Raw genomic sequence first — 19,584 nt, forward strand, 5'->3', positions numbered from 1 at the left:
TGTTTTTGTAAGATTACAAAATGCAAAGGAAAATGGTGGTTGCTTTATCTTTGGTAATGAATGAGATCTTTTCCTGCTTGCTGACTTCTCTTTGTTAGGCTACACACTAGGGAGAGTTCTATGAATTAATATTTTACTTAGCAAATTTTTTTTACCCTATCTCTCCTTGTTAACAGTGCCTTAATTTGGGTTCTCATTGTTTAGGATAGTAAGACTGCTTGTCTGCCTGACTCTATTCTAGTCTGTTGTCCTTAAATCCACACTCTCATTTCTTGAATATTCTACACATAACACAAATCTGCTCCCACCCATGTTTCTAAGAGTCTTTTATTGCTACTGAAATCTGTTGAATGCTTGGAGTTGTGGCATTACCAGAGAGGCTTTTTGGGCTTTTGATATTTATGAAGTCTCATGAGCTTAACAATTTTGTGCATACACACATATATGTGTTAAGATTTTTGTAAACTATTTTTGAAAACTAATTTTTCCTATAGGCTTTAAATATTATTTTACTTATTTCTTAATAGTATTTATTGGAGTAACTGATGCAGGTGGGTGTTATTTGAGATAGGGTATAAAATTATAAAAATTTAGAAAACAGGTTACATAACTGATAATAAAGTGGCACAGATCTTTGACAGCTATCTTCAGAGTACTAAATGCCAAACTCAGCTGAGGCCTGCAAAGAATGTCAGTAATAATGAAAGGCATTTTCTGATGTTATGTTTGGAGCAAAAACAGGGAAGGCAGCAGGCTATTTCTGATCCAGCAATGATAACAGATGATAAAAAAAAAGATGTGAAACTACCTCTTTTTTTTTTTTTTTAAGGAAAGTCATATTTAATTCAAAATGGTAAAGCCAAGTAATGAGAGAGAGAGAGAGAGAGAGAGAGAGAAATTAGATAAGGAAGGACCTAACCATTCTCAGTGGCCAGGACTTTTTTCATCTGTGGTCTAAAACGACAATAATTTTTTTTAAATATGAGAAGTTTTGGGGAATAGGAGTGGCATGTGAAGATAGTTTTTTTTTTTTTTAACTGAAAAAAGGTCTATTTAGAAGGGGAGAGAGAGAGGGAGACAGAGAGATAAATTTCCCATCTGCTGCTTCAGTCCCCACATGGCCACAACAGCCAGAGCTGAGCCAGGACTATGCCATGCTGAAGCTGGGAGCTAGGAACTTAACCCAGGTTTGCCCTGTGGGTGATAGGAACCCAAGTACTTGAGCCAACACCTGCTGTGTCCTAGGGTGTATGCCAGCAGGAAGCTGTAATTGGGACTAGAATTGAGATTTGAACCCAGGCCCTGTGATAGGAGGTGCAGATATCCTAAGTGGCAGCTTACTCGCTAGGCTAAGTACCTGCCTGTTAACATTTTTTGAAGCATAATTGACATATAGCAAATGGTTCATACTTTAAGTTATCAATTTGAGAAATGTTAGTATTCACATACACATAGAAAGCCATCACCACAGTCAAGATATTGGACACAACCATCATCCCCCCAAATTTCCTCTTGTCCTTTGAAAGAGGTAACAGAGGGTCAGTACTTAGCCTGTGGTTAGGATGATGGTTCAGAAGTCTGTATCCAGTATGAGTACTGGGCTGAATACCGGGCTCTGGCTCCTGACTCCAGCTTTCAACCAATGGAGACCCTGGGAGGAAGCTGTGATGATTCAACTAATTGAGTTCCTGCCACCCTCATGGGAGATCTGGACTGCATTCCTGGCTTCTGGCTTCTGCCCAGCCATTGTGGGTATTCTAGGAGTGAACCAGTGGCTGGGAGCTTTGTTGATCTTTCTCTCCTCCCTTCAAATAAGTAACTTAGGTAGGTGAAAGGAGAGAGAAGGAAGGAGGGAAGGAGACAGGCTGAGAAAGAGCAATCAGTGAGGAAGAGAACAAGGATATTGTGTTATTCTGGAAGCTAAATGTAGAAAATAATCAACTGTGACTAATGCTTACCAACAGGAAAAATAATGTGAGACATGAGAATGACTATTGTCTTTCATGTGGAGAAGTTAGGGGTGGTTTTGACCAGGAAGGTTTTGGTGGAGTAGTGAGAAGGCTGATTGGCGTGTATTTTAAGAGAGAAACGGAAGAGAGAGATTGGAGATGGTCATTTAAGAAAGTTTTTAAGATTTTCTGTAAAAGGCAGTAAAGAGTCGGAGCAGTAGTGAAGAGTGGTTGAAAGTGTTTCCTCCCTCCTTCCCTGCCTCCCTTCTCTCTCTCTCTTTCACAACAATTCATCAAGAGCAAAGTGTATAGATAGATTGCTGGAGTAAAACTCTTGAGGGGATAAATGGAATGAGATTTTTGTCCACAAATGTAAGGATTTATATAGAAACGGATAATTTATCTGTGGCAGTAGGGCAGAGCCATGGTATTAGGGTGTAGACACTGGGAAGAGGTTCACTGGATCGTAGGAGTTTATGCAAGTTCAGTTCAGATATTTTTTTTGACAGGCAGAGTGGACAGTGAGAGAGAGAAAGGTCTTCCTTTTGCTGTTGGTTCACCCTCCAATGGCCGCTGCGGCCGGCACACTGCGGCCGGCGCACCACGCTGATCCGAAGGCAGGAGCCAGGTGCTTCTCCTGGTCTCCCATGGGGTGCAGAACCCAAGCACCTGGGCCATCCTCCACTGCCTTCCCGGGCCACAGCAGAGAGCTGGCCTGGAAGGGGGGCAACCAGGACAGAATCCGGTGCCCCGACTGGGACTAGAACCTGGTGTGCCGGCGCCGCTAGGTGGAGGATTAGCCTATTGAGCCATGGCGCTGGCCAGATAGTTTTATTTTAAAAATTTTATTGCTGTCAGTAAAGTACAGAAAGCAAAGTCTTCACTGTGAGAATGGGGCACATTTGGAGCTGAGGACCAGGAAGGTGTGAAATTGAGTGGGAAGTTACAGTGTTCTTGTTTGGCAGTAGTAAGGGTGCATTGAGGTTTGAGGTTATGAATTGAAAGCATCATGGTAAGCCATGTTTACACACAAGGGTGTCAGTGCAGAGTTGGTGGAGAATCAGATTTAACCAGGTTATGGTTTTGCAAACTGATTGTGATGAAATGAGAGAAGGGCAAGGGGATTGAGAGTGTTTGCAGGGGAGTGATTTTGAGTGGCTGGTAAAAGAGGGAGAGAGAGGACCTGGAAGGAAGGGGCAGTCATCTATGCAGAAGATGGTGGTGGCTCCATGTGGAGCAGAGTCTGGAGAGTGTTTTGAAGACAAGACTGAACAGATGTCCTGATGTTAGATGGATGTCTGTGATAGGAGCAGTCAACAGTGGCCTTAGAGGGGCTGGCGCTGTGGCACAGTGGATTTTAAGCTGCTGCTTGGGACCTTGCCCTTCCATATCTCTGTGCCAGTTTGAGTCCTAGCTACTGTGTTTCCCATATGTCCTCCTGCTGGTGTGCCTGGGAAAGTAGTGGAAAATGGCCCAGGTGATTGGGCCCCTGCTACCCATGTTGGAGACCCAGAAGGAGTCCTGGGCTGTTGGGTTCAGCCTGCCCCAGACTTGGCTGTTGTGGCCATTGGGGAGTGGACCAATGAATTTCAGATCTATCTCTCTCTCTCTCCCTCTTACTGCCTTCCTAGTAAATAAGTAAATCTTCAAAAAAATTAAGAATGACCTGGGAGGTGCTGCCAAAAATTGGAGGTGCTGCCAATTGAAATGCTTTATCACATTCTTTGGTTGATTACGTTGTTGTGTTGATTGTTCCATATACAATTTTTGTATTATAATTGTCAGGCACATACAACTTAGTTAAGTTCATGGCCATATTGATGTATTCATTCAGTAAATACTTAGTGGATGCTTGCTGTGTTCCAGGTAGAGTGCTAGGTGATGGAAACAGCACTGAGCAAAACATGTATCGGTAGTTTGCATTGAATTACTTCATATTGAGAAAATAGTATTTTTGAAGCTCTATGAAAAGGTATCTTACAGTGATCATATTAAATGTTAAAGGCAACAGATAGACCGGTCTAAGTTTAAATAACACCAAGTACCCGGTAAAAATAATAGAATTAAAAAGGAAGGAAGGACCAACATGGGAAGCAGTCCATACAGCAGACTCCTATAATGACTTTTGCAGTAAATAACACTCTGACCTCAGAATCAACCCATAAGGCTTCCTGGTTGGGCTGAAAGGCCTGCAAGAGCATTTCAGGCATGGAAAGACAAGACTCTGTGACAAAAAAAATCCTACACAGAGGATCTCTGTGAGACCTCAGAGGAAAGGAAGGGTCATCAAAGAAGGAGACACTCTTCTCTGAAAGGAGAAGAGAGCATCCACTTTGCTTATGGCCGTGTCCAAATACCGGTGGAGTCTAAGGTCACAAAAGGCTTCCATAGCCTTGGCAGCCCACGGAAAGAGCCTTGGGTGATCACTGATGTCATAAAAAAAAAAAAAAAAAAAGACTGTTAATTGTTAAAGGAACAACAATAGTCACTGTGCACTTGCTCCCCAGGTAGGACCTCTGTCCCTATTGAATTGTAATATGTAAATTCTCTCCCCAAACTGTACTCTATATGTTGTGTGTGGGCGTGGGGGCAAATTGTTGAAATCTATGATTAGCATAGAGTTGGGCCTCTGTATATAAAGTCATACTAAAAATGATCCATAATGAAGAAGGAGATGGGAGAGGGAATGGGAGGTGGGGTGGGAGCAGGGTGGGGGTATGGGGAAAGAACCACTATATTCCTAGAGTTCTATCTATGTAAAAATGCATTCATTAAATAAAAATTTAAAAAGGAGAAAAAGGAAAAGGTATCTTAAATTATATTGCCTGTTATTTAAATATTAAATAACTTGTTCAATTTACTAGCATATGTATGTGTATATGTATATATATATACTTTAAACCAGTTTTATATCTTTAATGCTATTCATCTATAAAATTATGTTATTACACACTTTTTAGATTAGTTATTTAAATAATTCAAAGTATTAATGGTTATTCAAAAAATACAAAATGAAAGATTGAGGGCTAATGAATTTACTTTACTTTATAGTTTATAGACCACTCAAGAATATCTTTTTTTTCTTTACTATACCTTGATACCTCATTTGAACTAAAAGTGATATTCTGCAGATTCATTGCCTGAGCAATTTCCAGTGTTTAAACTTACCATAAGTGGGAGAAATATGCTATTAATAAGAATATGTGGAAAACATTACACATGTGTTAGAGTAATTCCTTTTGATAATTTTTGGGTAGTGGCTGAATTGCTGGAGTAAGTGTGTCTTTTAAAGGAGAATTCTTTCAATGGAAAGGGCAGTATTAATCGGTATAGATGTTTTGGTTTATTGATTAAATATTACACGTAGTGCTATCTTCCATAATGTGTGGTGTTGAGACAGAGAGTGTCAGACAGCGAGAGTGAGAGAGCGAGCTCTTACAGCCCCATGGAAGAGTTGGAATGAGGTTTTCAGAGAAGAGATTACTCTAGGAAGTATTTTGGTTTACCTACTGGTTACAAATAGTGTTTGTTGCACATGAGGATTCTTCAGTAACTTAACTCTGAACTTCCGTCACTTCTACCTACTTTAAAGCAGAAACAGGTGTTAGACTTTCAAGGGATAAAAAGTCATGTGAGAAAGGATAGGTAGCAAAGGTTGTTTTGTAGAGTAGAGTTTATGTTCTTAAGAGTTAGGTGTCTCTTCTCTCATGAACTATTAAACAGATGCTTTGCCTGATTCAGCTCTTTGTAGGCTGTGAACAAGTACTGAGGTCTCCAATTTCTCTATGCTACTTTTGGAAGTCTTAAAGAGGCTATTTTAAAAAATTCTAGGAAGATATTTTCTTTCAAACTTGGAGACATGATCCTTATGCATTGTATGTATGTGTTGAATGTCACACTGTATCCCATAAATATGTACAGTTACTCTGTGTCAATATATAAAAAATTCAGAGACACTATTACAGTGGCTTATGTTTTGACATTTTAATTATCAGTGGGATTTCAATAAACTTGTAATCGTTCATTGCTTTAGAGCCCTGTGTGTTAGGAGCTGAATTTGGAGACTAATATGGAAGATATGAAACTATCTGCTTTCCCAAACAGAAGCAAGCAAAAACAGTTCCTATCTGTTTCTTGAGGTTTTTTTTTTTTTCCCCCCAATGAGAAAAGGGGTTAGTTGGCTGTTTAAGCATTGTATAAGCAGTTCACAACTAAAAAATATTTGATTTATGAATGTCTGAGCATCAGTCAAGTCCCTGGGTGTGTGGCCTCATTTCCTTTCTGTGGCTATCAGCGCATTGCACAGAGGCCTGACTCTCCCTTCCTCCATTCTGATTGTGGTGTAGTTTTCTAAATCTGTTATTATGGAACAGATGAACAGCTCATGGGTGGAAATACCTATTTTTGTAGGTGATAACAAATTGGTATGGTAATAGACAATGCTTTCCTATTAGAAATGAGAATTTTCACTTTGAAACAATAAGAACTTTCTAAAGTAATTTTTCAAACAAACACAAAGTTTCAGTAAGCATATAACAAAACGTGTTTTCTTTTTTCAAAATAGTAGTCTTTGGAAGTTATAGACCTCTAGTAACTATTGGAGAGGCAGAGGTAGAAGGGGGAGAGGGAGAGTGAGGAAATGGAGGGGTAGAGATGGAGGGAGAGAAAGTGGAAGAAGACTGAAAGTGGAAGGGGGAGGGGAGAGAGAAAGAGAGGGAGAGAGCAGGAGAAAGGAGAGAAGGAGAGAAGGAGAGAGAGAGAAGGAGCGAGAAAGAGAAAGAGGGAAAGAGAAGGAAAGCACCCATGTGCATCTATAATGGCCAGGGCTGGAACCAGGACAGGAACGCGGTCCAGGAGGGGATTGGTCTCCCATGGGGGTGGCAGGAACCCAGTTATTTGAGCCATCACTGCTGCTTCCTAGGATCTGCATGTATGGGAAGCTGGAGTCAGGAGCCACATATGGAAACTGAACCAGGCACTCTGAGTTGGTAAATGTGCATAATACCTACTGTGTTAAATGGCTGTTCCTATGTGATACTTTTAATGAATCTGCTTTTAGAATTCCTGTTTTGGAATTAGCTTTCAGAATATTCTTTTCTTTCTTTCTTTTTTTTTTTTTTTAAGATTTCTTTATGTGAGAGACAGAATGACAGAGAGAAAGGGGAGATAGAGAAAGAGAGAAAGATTGGCATTGAGATCTTCCATCTGCTGGCTCATTGGCTCATTCCCCAGATCCTTCCAGGTCTAGCCCAGGCCAAAGGCAGGAGTCAGGATCCAAGAACGCCATCCAGGTCTTCCACGTGGTTGGCAGGAGTCTAAGCAGTTGGACCATCTTCTGCCTTCACAGGCATGTTAGTAGGGTCAGAAGCACAGTAGCTGGGTGTTAAACAAGCACTGGGACTTGGGATGCTGGCCTTGTAAGCATCAGCTTAAACTGCTATGCCACAACAGTGGCCCTGCTTTCAGAATATTCTTTTTTTGGGTACGATTATTTTTTCTTTAAGATTTATTTATTTGAAAGGCAGAGTTGAGAGAGAGAGAGGGAGGGAGGGAGAGACAGAGTGACATCTTACATCTACTGGTTCACTTTCCAAGTGGCCAGAGCTGGCTGGTACAGAGCCAGAAGCCAGGAGCTTCTTCTGCATCTCTCATATGGGTACAGGGGCCCAAGCACTTGGGCCATCTTCCACTTCTTTCCCAGGCATATTAGCAGAGAGCTGGATTGGAGGTGGAACATCTGGGACTTTAACTAGCGCCCATGTTGGGTGCCAGTGCTGTAGGCAGGGACTTCACCCGCTGTGCCAGATTGCCAGCCCCCCTTTTTGGTACTTTTAAAGCTAGGAAAAAAATTTTTTTGGGTATTTTGTGGGTTGCAGGAAACATTTTTGAATTTGGACAGAGTTGGATAGACTTTCAACAAAACAGCTATATGACCTTGAGCAAATAACTTTATGAGAATCTTGATTTATTCATCATAAATATGACACTAACACAGTAGGATTGTTGAGACTGCTTGAATTTGGAAATCAAGTAAAGTACCCAGTTAGTGTTTTATATGGTAGTTACACAGGAAATGTTCTCTTTTCTCTTTCTCTTTGTATTTTAGGATGTATTTGGCTTTGGACTTAGTCAAATGTTATTTAGAGGTCATCTAATTAAACATATTTTTTTGAGAGTAGCTTAAGGTAATAGTAATACAAAGGACTACGCTTAGATTTCAGAAGCTTTATCATTGCATTCCTTTTGTGCCATTTGTTAGCTAAGTGCTATGGATGATAACAGTGGGTATCCGTTAAGTTCCAAATATGTGCTACACACTGTTAGGTGTTTTATATATAGGCATTGCATTTAGTTCTATCTTTAACACACCTGCATATTTGCTGTTACACTTTACAGAGGTTAAAAAAGTTTCCTGAAGTTATTCGGTAAGTAATAGAGTGAGCATGAATTCAAAGATGTATTTTCCCTCATAGAATGTTCTTTCTCATCTGTAAAATTCCAGTCTTAATTTTACTTTACATGATTGTTAAGTTCTTGCACTGAGAAGCAAATCCATGTATTGTTCCAAGAGCTATCACTTTATCTTGGTTACTCGTTATTTCACATTGGATTTGCAGTTGTATATTCAATGGGATTTTTGTGATCTTTGTAGAAAAGTTGGGAATTGCTTCTGTGGTTCTGTGCGTGCCCAAATCCTCTTTTTTTAAAAAAGAATTTTTTTTTTCAGGAAAAATGTTTCATCATCTTAGAAAACTATGAGTCAGGATGTGTGTGCACACCCTTGTTTACTTTTTTGCACCTGGTCAACAGTTATTTTCCTCACAGCCAACAGATGCACACTGTTATAGACATATTACTGGTTTCTAGTAGCTATCAGTTGAGAGATTGTTATATGAAGACTCTTACACGCACTGAGGGAGAATATTGGCTAAGCATGAATGTAAATGTGGACATTTTTTGGGTCAAGGAGTGTGTTGGTAAAGCCACTGTATATTAAGATAGTTTTGAGGCAAGGGCTTTGCCTTCTAATTTCTACCTTTAGAGAGCCTCTGAGATTAGCAGGAACTTTTGTTGCTTGGTGAGGGTGGTGGTGGTGGTAGGGATGGTGAGGTCAGGGAATAAACAGGAATAAAAGAATCAGATCAGAAGTTGGTAAATTTAAAAATGCCCCTGGAAAGGAGGAAGAAACCTGATTAACTGAGTTTGTATGAGATCATCTATTTAAAGCATTGGGAAGGTATAGATGAGCTTGGCAGTTTTTTACGGAGAATTTTTAGCTAATGATCAAGGAAGATGCCTTTCTTTTTCCTGGGGTGCAGGTAAATTAAAAGTAGTTTTTGCACAAGGTCCTGATTACAGAGATTGAGAGCTCTGGAGAGGCAGTCATGGGTCAGGAGTTTTCAGTAAGGCCTTTTCTTTTCTGCTCATGAGAGAAATAGCTCATGAGCCATAATCACATACACCAGCCATGGTTTCCAGCCCATTGTTGGTAAGTTCTGTGTCCTTTACCCATTGAACTTTTCAAAAATCCTAGAGCTATTAGGTCCCAGAGCCCTCTGCCTACGTTTTTATAGCAGCCTGCTTGTGGCATTGTGTATTACCTATCCTGTGAGCACTTTCTTGTTTCTTGTCTGGCATGTAAGCTCCTGGTTTGAAGGCTGCCAGTGGGTACCAGTTGCTATAATGGGTAATACTTGGAATCTCCTCTCGCAAAAAGTGCATCCACCTTGTTTTGACTATATTTATTTTCTATATGTTTTGAGCAATACTTCTTAATTCTATTATGTGCTGGATGTTTGAGGTATGCTAGATATTGGAATATAGAGTAATTCTGTCCTAGACAGGATATCAGAAGAGAAGGAAGATGTTCACTGTCCGCTTGCATTTGAGTCAGATCTTCACTATATCAAAAAATTACAACAAAGAATTTTCTCTGAAGATTTTAGAGAAAATTTACTCTGAAAATATTCAGATTGAAGTATTCAATTTGATAAACGCTTGCACTATTAGTGGAAATAATAAATATAAACAGTAGTTGTTTTCAACCTTTTTCTCAGTAGTGGTAATTAAGGCAATCCCAATCATGCGGTTTGTAAATAGTTGCCATTGTGGGAAGCCTGCACGTTCTTGGCAGCGCATGATGTTCTACTCTGCTAGGGGGCTGGAGTCATTGGTTTGTGATTAAGAGTCACCTGGCTCCCATTCTTGGCTGTTCCTTTCTGCAGGAAATCTGCTGACTTCCAAGGTTTATGAGAAGTAAGTTAACTCCAAGGGTTGCAACTACTTATTTCAGCTTCACTTTTTTTCTTAAGCTCTTAATCTTTTTATGTTTCTAAACTGCATTCCCTCCATGTGTCAGTTGACTGGGGTGACAAAATATAGAATGTGGCATATTTACTCCTCTGGCGGAGGCTTACTGGAACCACAGTTGATGTACTTTGTGGCTGTGTGTCATTTGGCTTGGCTCAGCCAAATAGAAGTAAACCTTTGTTTTACCTACATGACTTGTAGGCCTGAAATACCAGCATAATTGTTGCCTTTCAGGTGTCACTTCAGCCTGACCTTTTTTATTTTAAACACTTACTGGCAGTTCTGTAGTTTGCGTTCTATAATTTCCTGCCTGGGCTGTTGTGGAAGGCATTCTTTGAGAGCAAACATGTATCTCTAGATTAAAATAAGACTGTCTTACCAAAGGTGGTATGCAGATGGCAGATAAGCATATGAAAAGCTTCTGCAAATGCTATGTCGTCAGGGAAATGCCAGTTTAAGCAGTGGTAAAAACACACACCTCTTAGTGTGGCCAAAAAGCAGAACATGGCATCACCAACTGGAGGTGACGGTGTGGAGCAGCAGGAGCTCTTCCTTCAGTGGTGGGGATGTGAAAAGATACAACCTCTTGGAAGTCTGGTAGTTTCCTAACAAAACTAAGCATATTCTTACCATATGATCTAGTGCTTGCATCTCTTGTATTTATACAAGGAAGTTGGAAAATTATGTCCATAAAAAAACCTGTACATGGATGTTTATAGCAGATTTATTCATAATGGCAAAATGTGAAAGCTACCAGGAAGTCCTTCATTAGGTGAATGGATAAACAGTCACACATTGAGACAGTGGAATATTACCTAGTGCTAAAAAGAAATGTGCTATCAAGCCATGAGAAAACATGGAGAAAATGTAAACGTACATTACTGAGAGAAAGAAGCCAATCTGAAAGGCTACATGCAACGATTCTAATATGACGTTCTAGAAAAGGCAATACCATGGAGACAGCAAAAACAGCAGTTGCTGGGGTTTGGTAGAGGGTGGTGGGAGAATAGGTGGAGTAGAGAGGGCTTCTGGGGCAGTGAAACTGCTATGTGATATTGTAATGGGGTACATGTCATTATAAATTTGTCCAAGTCCATGAGGTGTTCAGCACAAAGAGTGGACCTCACTCTAGGCTGTAGACTGTGCGTCATCCTGATGTGTCAGAGTAGGTTCCTCAGTTACAGGGAGTGGTGGGAGATGTTGATAATGGAGCAGGCTGCATATTTGCAGGGATATATGGGCTATTTCTTTATATTCTATTCAGTTTTGCCATGGACTTAAAATTTCTCAGTAAAATGAAGACTTAAAAAACAAAATCAAGTACTTGGCAAAGCGTTTTTACACTTGAAAGCACTACACAAAATATAAGGTAATTTAATTTTTTTCCTGTTGCACGTTTCGTCATGTCACAGTCAACACTGGACTGTTTTAGGTTTCTCTTACTGATGATCTCTGCTTCACTGACTGGTATCCACAAGGCAGGCTTTACAGATTCTCATCCTATTGCTTTGCCACCGGAACTTGCCCTGGTGTTTTCTTCCTCCCACTGGGAAGTACTCTTGGCAAAACAGGGGACAATTCTTTGCTGTGTGAATCTCGCCTGTGAGCTGCAGACACTGCACATCCTTGTCCTGCCGCCGTCCACTCACAGGCAGCAGCAGTGGGGAGTGGGGGAGAAGAGTACCTTCAGGCTTGCAGTCAAATAGCCTCAGGGTACTACGTGGTTCTAGGGTTTTGGAGTTCTTGATTCCTGCTTGAGTTTATGCTTGTTTTCCCTTTTTTTGACCTGCACTGAGTAAAATCCAATTTCTCTTTTATGAGGCCACTGAAAATACAATTGCTTTCATGTAAGAGAGGTAAATTACTTACTAGGTATAGTAATGTGTAGTAATAAGCATATGGATAATGGAAGCACTTACATACAGTAGCAGTTTGTAGTAATCAGTAAACCAACCTTAATCCTTGAGCTCATGGATTTTTTATCTTCTAGAACATGAGCCTTGAGGAAGACTGTCTTAAATATCTTACAGCCCCTTCGTTATTATTTTGTATATTTTGTTTAGTATGTGGTTAAAAATATTATTTGACAGTGGTTAGATGTTGTACTCTAGGCTGTAGGGAAGCACTGAATAGTTTTAAACAGAGGTATAGTGTTACAAGGATTCTGCTGACCACTTGAGATTTAACTGCAGTGCCATAGAGACGTGAAGAGCTTTATTGTCAGTTTCTACATCTTAGTTTTTTGATCAGCCAAGTAATTTCTTGAAGGACTTGTCTCTCCCAAATATTTGTAATAAATGGAAAGTCAGTTAGGTAAGCAGTTCAGTAACTAGTGTTACTTCAGCACTTATTTAGGCACTATGGAATGAGGAGTGATAACACAGCCTGTGGCTCCTGGTTTGCTATAGGTGGGAGTTAGATGGTGAAGCAGAAATGAAGAGTGCCCAGTGATAATGTGCTATGGAGAAGAACAGAGCAAGTAGGGGGTAAAGGGGAAGGCTATTTCATTATTATTTTTAAAAGGTTTATTTACTTTGAAAGAGTTACAGAGAAAGAAAGAGAGAGAGAGAGAGAGATCTTCCATCTATTGATTAACTCCTCAGATGGTTGGAAGCGCTGGCTGAAGCCAGGAGTCAGGAGCTTCATCCGAGTCTCCCACGTGGGTGCGGGATGTTCAGGGTAAGGTTATGATACAAAATAGTTTACTTAAAATATTTTGTTTAAGGGTAGTTTGAATTGAAGTGGAGATATATTATCAAAAGGAAAGGTAAAGAAATATGGATATACACAAATATTTTGGATTGTGAACATCATTCCGGAAGTGTCTAGTGTACCCTCCCATGGGACACATTTATGCCATGTCCTGGCAATCTCTATTTTATTCTGCAACACTGTGACACTGACCTATTTATGTTCACTTCACTGACTTGAGCATGAATTTGAAGTCTAGAAGACTTGTTTAGAATTCAAGATTTCATTTCTGGAGGTGTGATCTTAAGCATGTTACTCATCAATCACATTCTTTCGCCTTAAAAATGGAGTTAATACTTGCCCCAGAGTCATTTGCAGGGATTAAATTATGTGTGTGTAAAATAGCATTGTCTTCTAGAATGTAAATTTTTCCCATTAAGCGAAATCATTTTAATAGTCATTAAACTATTCTGATGACTCGACTTTTTGGCTTTGAACAGAGGAAAAACAAGGTGGAATTTAATAAAGGTTTTGATTGCTGCCTTTGGCTAAGTCAGTTTCTGTTGCATCTGATTCGTTTTCCTCAGTGCAAAATGCTGCTGTCAGTCCAGAGAAAGCTTGCCCATATCTTGGCACACGATGAGGGCAGTGGGGGAGGAAATTTGTCTTAGTTGGTGCATTGTGTGCCCAGCACCTGGCCCAGGGCCTGGCACATTATAACAGGGCTCTTCAATTCATGGTTAAAGGAAGGAAGGGCTTTGTTTAAATGACAAAATATTCTAGGGGTGGAGTACATGGTGAGCACTGGCACATTTTGGGTAGCTAATAGGTGTCTGTGAAATACTGTCATATGAGAATAGTTTTGATATTTTAGCAGTTGTCTTTAAAACCATTATACCAGGTACATTATAGGCACAGCTCTTTTATAATAGGTTGTATAAATATATATTTTTAAAAGATGTATTTATTTTATTTGAAAGAGTTACATAAAAAGGCAGAGGCAGAGAGAGAGAGAGAGAGAGAGAGAGAGAGAGGTAGATCTTCCATCTGTTGGTTCACTCCAGGAGCCAGGTGTTTCTTCCAGGTCTCCCACAGGTGTGCAGGGGCCCAAGGACTTGGGCCATGTTCTGTGACTTTCCCAGGCACATTAGCAGGGAGCTGGATTGGAAATGGAGCAGCCAGGACTCAAACCAGCACCCATATGGGGTGCTGGCAGCTGCAGGTGGTGGTTTACCCACTATACCACAACACTGACCCCTAGGTTGTATATTTTAAAAGAAATTTAAGCCAGTGAATCTGAGTTAAAGTGATCACTTGTACTCAGTTAACCTAGAAGGGAAAAGAAATGAAAAAGCAGAGTAGAATATGTAATAGAGTTCAGAACTGACAACTGTTCTAATGGAGATTTCTAGACCATAAGTCATGGTAGCTTACGTGGAGAAATGGATCGCCCTTGCTGTATCTTCATCTCCTGTCTTTGCTTCTGCTGCTCCAACTTGGCCAAACCCCAAGTCCTAGAACTGTCTTCATCATCTGCCTTCTCCATTCCTCAGAGGCATGGGATTACTGCAGCTCTTTCCCACAGCTGTGCCACTCAGTCTTGTCTTCCTCTCATCTATCTTCCACTGTCACCAGACCTTTCTGTAATGAATCTGGTTGGGTTAGTCCCTTCATTGAGTTCCCAAAATCTGCAGAATAAAAACCCAAATTCCTTAGTATGTGAAACTGCTTTGGGAGATCTAGCCTCTAACGCATCTCTTAATACTTCGCTACATTTCTGGACTCCAGCCACTTGCATTTCTCTGCATGTTCCATGGTTTTATTTTTTTGTTATTGAACATGAAATGCTTCTTTTTCTAGGCATGGTCTTCTGACTACAGATCATTTAAAACTCAAATTTACCTCTAGTTATCTTTACAGATTTCTGTTTCACAGTTTGTATTGGGTGCCTTTTTTCTGTGTTCTTGTAATACTTTGTGTCTTAGTCCATTTAAAACAAAATGCTTGTGTGTGTGTGTGTGTGTGTGTGTGTATTTATTTTAGAGTCATTGTTTCATTCCCCAAATGCTATGAATTGGGACCCTAATCCAGGTCTCCCATGTGGGTGGCAGGGACGCAACTACCGGAGCCGTAACCTGCTGCCTCTCAGGGTGCACATTAACAGGAAGCTGGAATTGTGAGCAGAGCTGTGATTTGAAACTCCAGTGTAGGTTGTGGGCATCTCAACCAGCATCTTAACCATTAGGCCGATTGCCTGCCTGCCTTCTTAACCTGCTTTGTGCTGGAGTATCAGAATACCACACACTGAATAATTTACAAACAGTAGAAATTTGTTTTTCACTGTTCTGGAGCCTGGGAATTCCAATATTAGGGAGCTGGCATCTGGCAGAGGCCTCCCTGCACCATCTCGCGTGAAGGGCATGAGAGCTTGAAAGAAGGAGCAGCAGATCCGATTGGCAGCTCAGGCCGGTGATCACTGGGGGGTGGGGTTCCACTGGCCTGGAGGCCCTGCCTCCTGATGCTATTGTGCTGGGGATTAACATTCAAGCCAGGGCACTGCACTCAGAAGTATTTTACAGTATATCCTAGTGTCTACACAACTTCTTTCTCAGTAGACTGTGACCTTTTCTGGAGTCCAGGATATCTTATTATTGCTTCAATTCTTCGTGCCTGTTGCTACCTTGCACAATATAGAAGCCTAGAAGTTGTGAATCAGTTAATGTGTGAAGTAATCGAATTTCATCAGAGATCTAAAATACACCCAGCCATGTCTTGGGTATTAGGAAAATGTGAGAAATGAAAGAACAAAGTCTCTTCCCTTTTGTAAGTTTAAGTATTGAACGAAACATAGCAATGAAAGATTGAGAAAATCTAGCATTATGTTAGGATTTAGTAGAATGATTTGAAAATAAAGATGTAATAAAATTTCAATCCTGTGACTTTTTTTTTTTAGATTTATATATTTATTTAAAAGCAGAATTTATAGGGAGAGAGAGATCTTCTATCTGTTGGTTCACTCCCCAAATGGCCTCAATGACCAGAGCTGGGCTAGACTAAAGCCAGGAGCCAGGAGCTTCTTTAGGTCTCCCATGTGGGTACAGGGGCCCAAGTATTTGGGCCATCTCCTGCTGCTTTCCAGGCATAGTAACAGGGAGCTGGATTGGAAGTGGAACAGGTGGGACTTGAACTAGTGTCCATATGGAATGCCAGCACTGCTGGCCATGGCTTTAACCTGCTGTGCCATAGCGGCCTCTCCTAGATGTTGTTGGGCACTTTTAGCTGTGGTAGACCTTAGTAAGCATCTGATCTACTTGCTTTATTTTAGACGTGAGGTAGCTAAGACACAGGGCAAATGATTTTTCCACAGTTTAGTGATGACATTTCCTAACAGGGTCCAAAGTATACCAGGTTTTTAACTATTGATGATGAAATAACTTAACTGGCTAATACCTGTCTATGTTAACCGCATTGAACTTTGAGGTCATATTATTTCTTGAAATAAAAGGAAAAATGAAATGAAAACCTATTCATTTTGTTGCAGAAACACTTTGAAATCCATGCAGTTTCTTTTTTTTTTTTTTTTTTTTTTGACAGGCAGAGTGGACAGTGAGAGAGAGAGAGAGACAGAGAGAAAGGTCTTCCTTTTGCCGTTGGTTCACCCTCCAATGGCCGCCGTGGCCGGTGTGCTGTGGCCGGCGCACCGCACTGATCCGAAGGCAGGAGCCAGGTGCTTCTCCTGGTCTCCCATGCAGGCACAGGGCCCAAGGACTTGGGCCATCCTCCACTGCACTCCCGGGCCATAGCAGAGAGCTGGCCTGGAAGAGGGCAACTGGGACAGAATCCGGTGCCCCAACCGGGACTAGAACCCAGTGTGCCGGCACTGTAGGTGGAGGATTAGCCTATTGAGCTGCAGCGCCGGCCATGCACAGTTTTTTCATAATATGCATTTTCCATGAAGTTTCCAAGGCCCCGCATACATGTGGTTCTGATGACATTTTGTTGTTTCAGAAGTTGCTTATTTAATTTATTTATTTGAGAGGGAGAGAGTATGCTTCTATTTGCTAGTTCATTTGCCATATGTCCACAATGCCCCAAGCCTGGGCTGTGTTGGACTGAAACTGGTAGCCAGAGACTCAATCCAGGTCTCCTAAATGGGTATCAGGAACCCAACTGCTTGAGCCATCATCTCCTGTCTGTCATCCAGGGTTTGCATTGGCAGGGAGCTGGAGCAGGAGTGGGAGTCGGATATCAAACCCAGGCACTCTGATATGGGACATGGGTGTATTAACTATTAGGCAAAATGTTTGCTTCTGATAGCATTTTGAAAGGATTTTATTGGGGAATGTATTTGGTATAGAGGTTAAAATCCTGCTTGCGATGCCCACTTCTAATAATGGGGTGCCAGGGTTTGAATCCCAACCCTGCCCTCTATTCCAACTTCCTGCAGTGCATACCCTGGGAATCAACAGGCGATGGCTCAAGTAGTTGGGCCTCTGCCACCCATATGGGGCACCTGGATGGAGTTTCTAGCCTGACCAAACCCTGGCCATTGAAGAGATTTGGAAGAATGAGCCAGTGGATGGGAGCTGTGTCTGTCCATTGTCTGCCTCTCAAAGAAACATATAAGTAAATAAAAGGATGTCAAGGTAGTTCCTGGAATTTGTCAGTCTACTGGCCTGACTGGGAGTGAGAGAGACTTGGCAGTACTTTTCCATTATGGTCTGTGAGTTGGTTACTAGTTATGTCAATAAGAAGTAGTCCTGTCAATTTGAGTTTAAGCCATTGAAAAGTATTGCATGCTCTCTAATGTGTTAATTTTGACATTCTATATATGAAAATTCCCATATATTCCAGAGGAGGAGTTTTCACCAGTATATTAAGGAAAACAAATACCAAGATAAAAAAAATTAGTTTTTTTCTTTTGTTGTTTTATGTTTAACCTAAGAAGTTATATGTATATGTATTTTAAAAACTGATGTGTGTACTAGAGGGCCGGCACTGTGGCATAGTGGGTAAAGCCCATCCCATATGGATGCTGGTTTGAGTCCCGGCTGCTCCATTTCCCATCCAGCTCTCTGCTATGGCCTGGGAAAGCAGTAGAAGATGGCCCAAGTCCTTGGCCCCTGCACCCTTGTAGGAAGCCCAGAAGAAGCTCCTGGCTCCTGGCATTGGATCAGCGCAGCTTTGGCCATTGTGGCCAATTGGGGAGTGAACTCTGACTTTCAAATCAATCAATCAATCTTGGAAGTGGCGCAACCGGGATAGGAACTGGTGCCCATATGGGATGCTGGCACTGCAGATGGCAGCTTTACCTGCTACATTACTATGCCGGCCCCAGTAAATAAATCTTTAAAAAAAACCACAAAACTATGTGTATACTACACTCTTGGATTATCTCTGTCATCTCAAATAGAAAATGAAAAATGGAGTTGTGACTAATCTGTTTTATTGTGTTTTTTTTTTTGCACTTACATTTTAATTAAACTGGATTTTAAAAAATAGTACCTTATATTCTGTGCTTTTTTAGTTTGTAGGGGGATAGCATGTGACTTTGGGGAAGAATAGTAATTGAATAATGAGTTGTGTAAGAAGAAGTGGTTTAAGATGTGGAAGGTTCTGGATGTGACTCCTGGTTGTAGTAGGCTAGTATTAGAACTGGATTATTTACTTTCAGTCAGTTGTGTTCATACGTTATACGTTATATGTGAAGAATGCTGTACTTTTTCAAGCCTCTTAGTTTGAAGTTCAATTGGTGTTTTTTCTTTTCAGTTGCATTCTCTGACTGCAGCCTGAGTTGGTATCTGGCAGTAACTGATTGCTCTTTCCTGTGTTTCAGATCCCTGCATGTCCCTGAGCCCACCGTGCTTTACAGAAGAAGATAGATTTAGTCTGGAAGCTCTTCAAACAATACATAAACAAATGGATGACGACAAGGACGGGGGGATTGAAGTAGATGAAAGTGATGAAGTAGGTGGAAAACTTTCTCCTGATTTTCTCTTAGAGCAGAGTGACAGAGCTGCTAGTCTCAAGTTTTCCCTTTAGTCCTCAGTATGACTCAACTGTTTCATCTCCAACATCTTTAGTTTTGATTTTTTAAGTTTAAATTTCATCCTCTGTTTACACTGTGCTCCCTGCCCTGTCCTCCCCACCTCCATCTATAGAATAGTCTTCCTAGCTTGCTAAAAAAGTCTTCACTCATATTTCCGGATTTCTCAAATGTATATCCTTTGCTGACTGCGTCAGTTATCTATTGCTACTTTACAAACTACACCAAAATGTAGTAGCTTAAAGTGACAACAGTTTAATATCTCTTCTGATTCTGTGGATTGACTGCGCTCAGCTGGGCAGTTTTTCTGTTCCTTTAGGTGTAGACTGAGGTCATGGGGGAGCTACTGGGATGGGACTATCTAACGTAGCCTGATACCGTGATCTCTCTCTACATACCTGTCATTATTCGGGAGACCAGCTCAAGCTTCATACCACATGACAGCTGGCTTCCAAGTGGTAGTGTTCCAGGAGGCCAGGTCCCCATGTGCAAGTGCTTATCATGCCTCGGCTTGCCAATATCAAGTGGACTAAAGGATGTCTTTGGCTAAGCTCAGAGTCTATGTGGGAGAAGATTATCCATGACACA

General features: G+C 41.0%; 1 protein-coding gene across 4 annotated transcripts in view; it reads left to right on the top strand.

The window, feature by feature from the left end:
* Positions 1-19,584, top strand: part of STIM2 (stromal interaction molecule 2) — a 175,480-nt gene that overhangs the window by 58,766 nt on the left and 97,130 nt on the right. For all 4 annotated transcript variants that reach the window (XM_002709383.5, XM_008274823.4, XM_070068117.1 and 1 more), the window contains exon 2: positions 18,787-18,917. In XM_002709383.5, coding sequence (XP_002709429.3) covers positions 18,787-18,917 — 131 coding nt within the window. The remainder of the gene's footprint in view (positions 1-18,786; positions 18,918-19,584) is intronic.

The sequence above is a fragment of the Oryctolagus cuniculus genome, chromosome 2 (assembly GCF_964237555.1).
Source record: "Oryctolagus cuniculus chromosome 2, mOryCun1.1, whole genome shotgun sequence".
NCBI lineage: Eukaryota > Metazoa > Chordata > Mammalia > Lagomorpha > Leporidae > Oryctolagus > Oryctolagus cuniculus.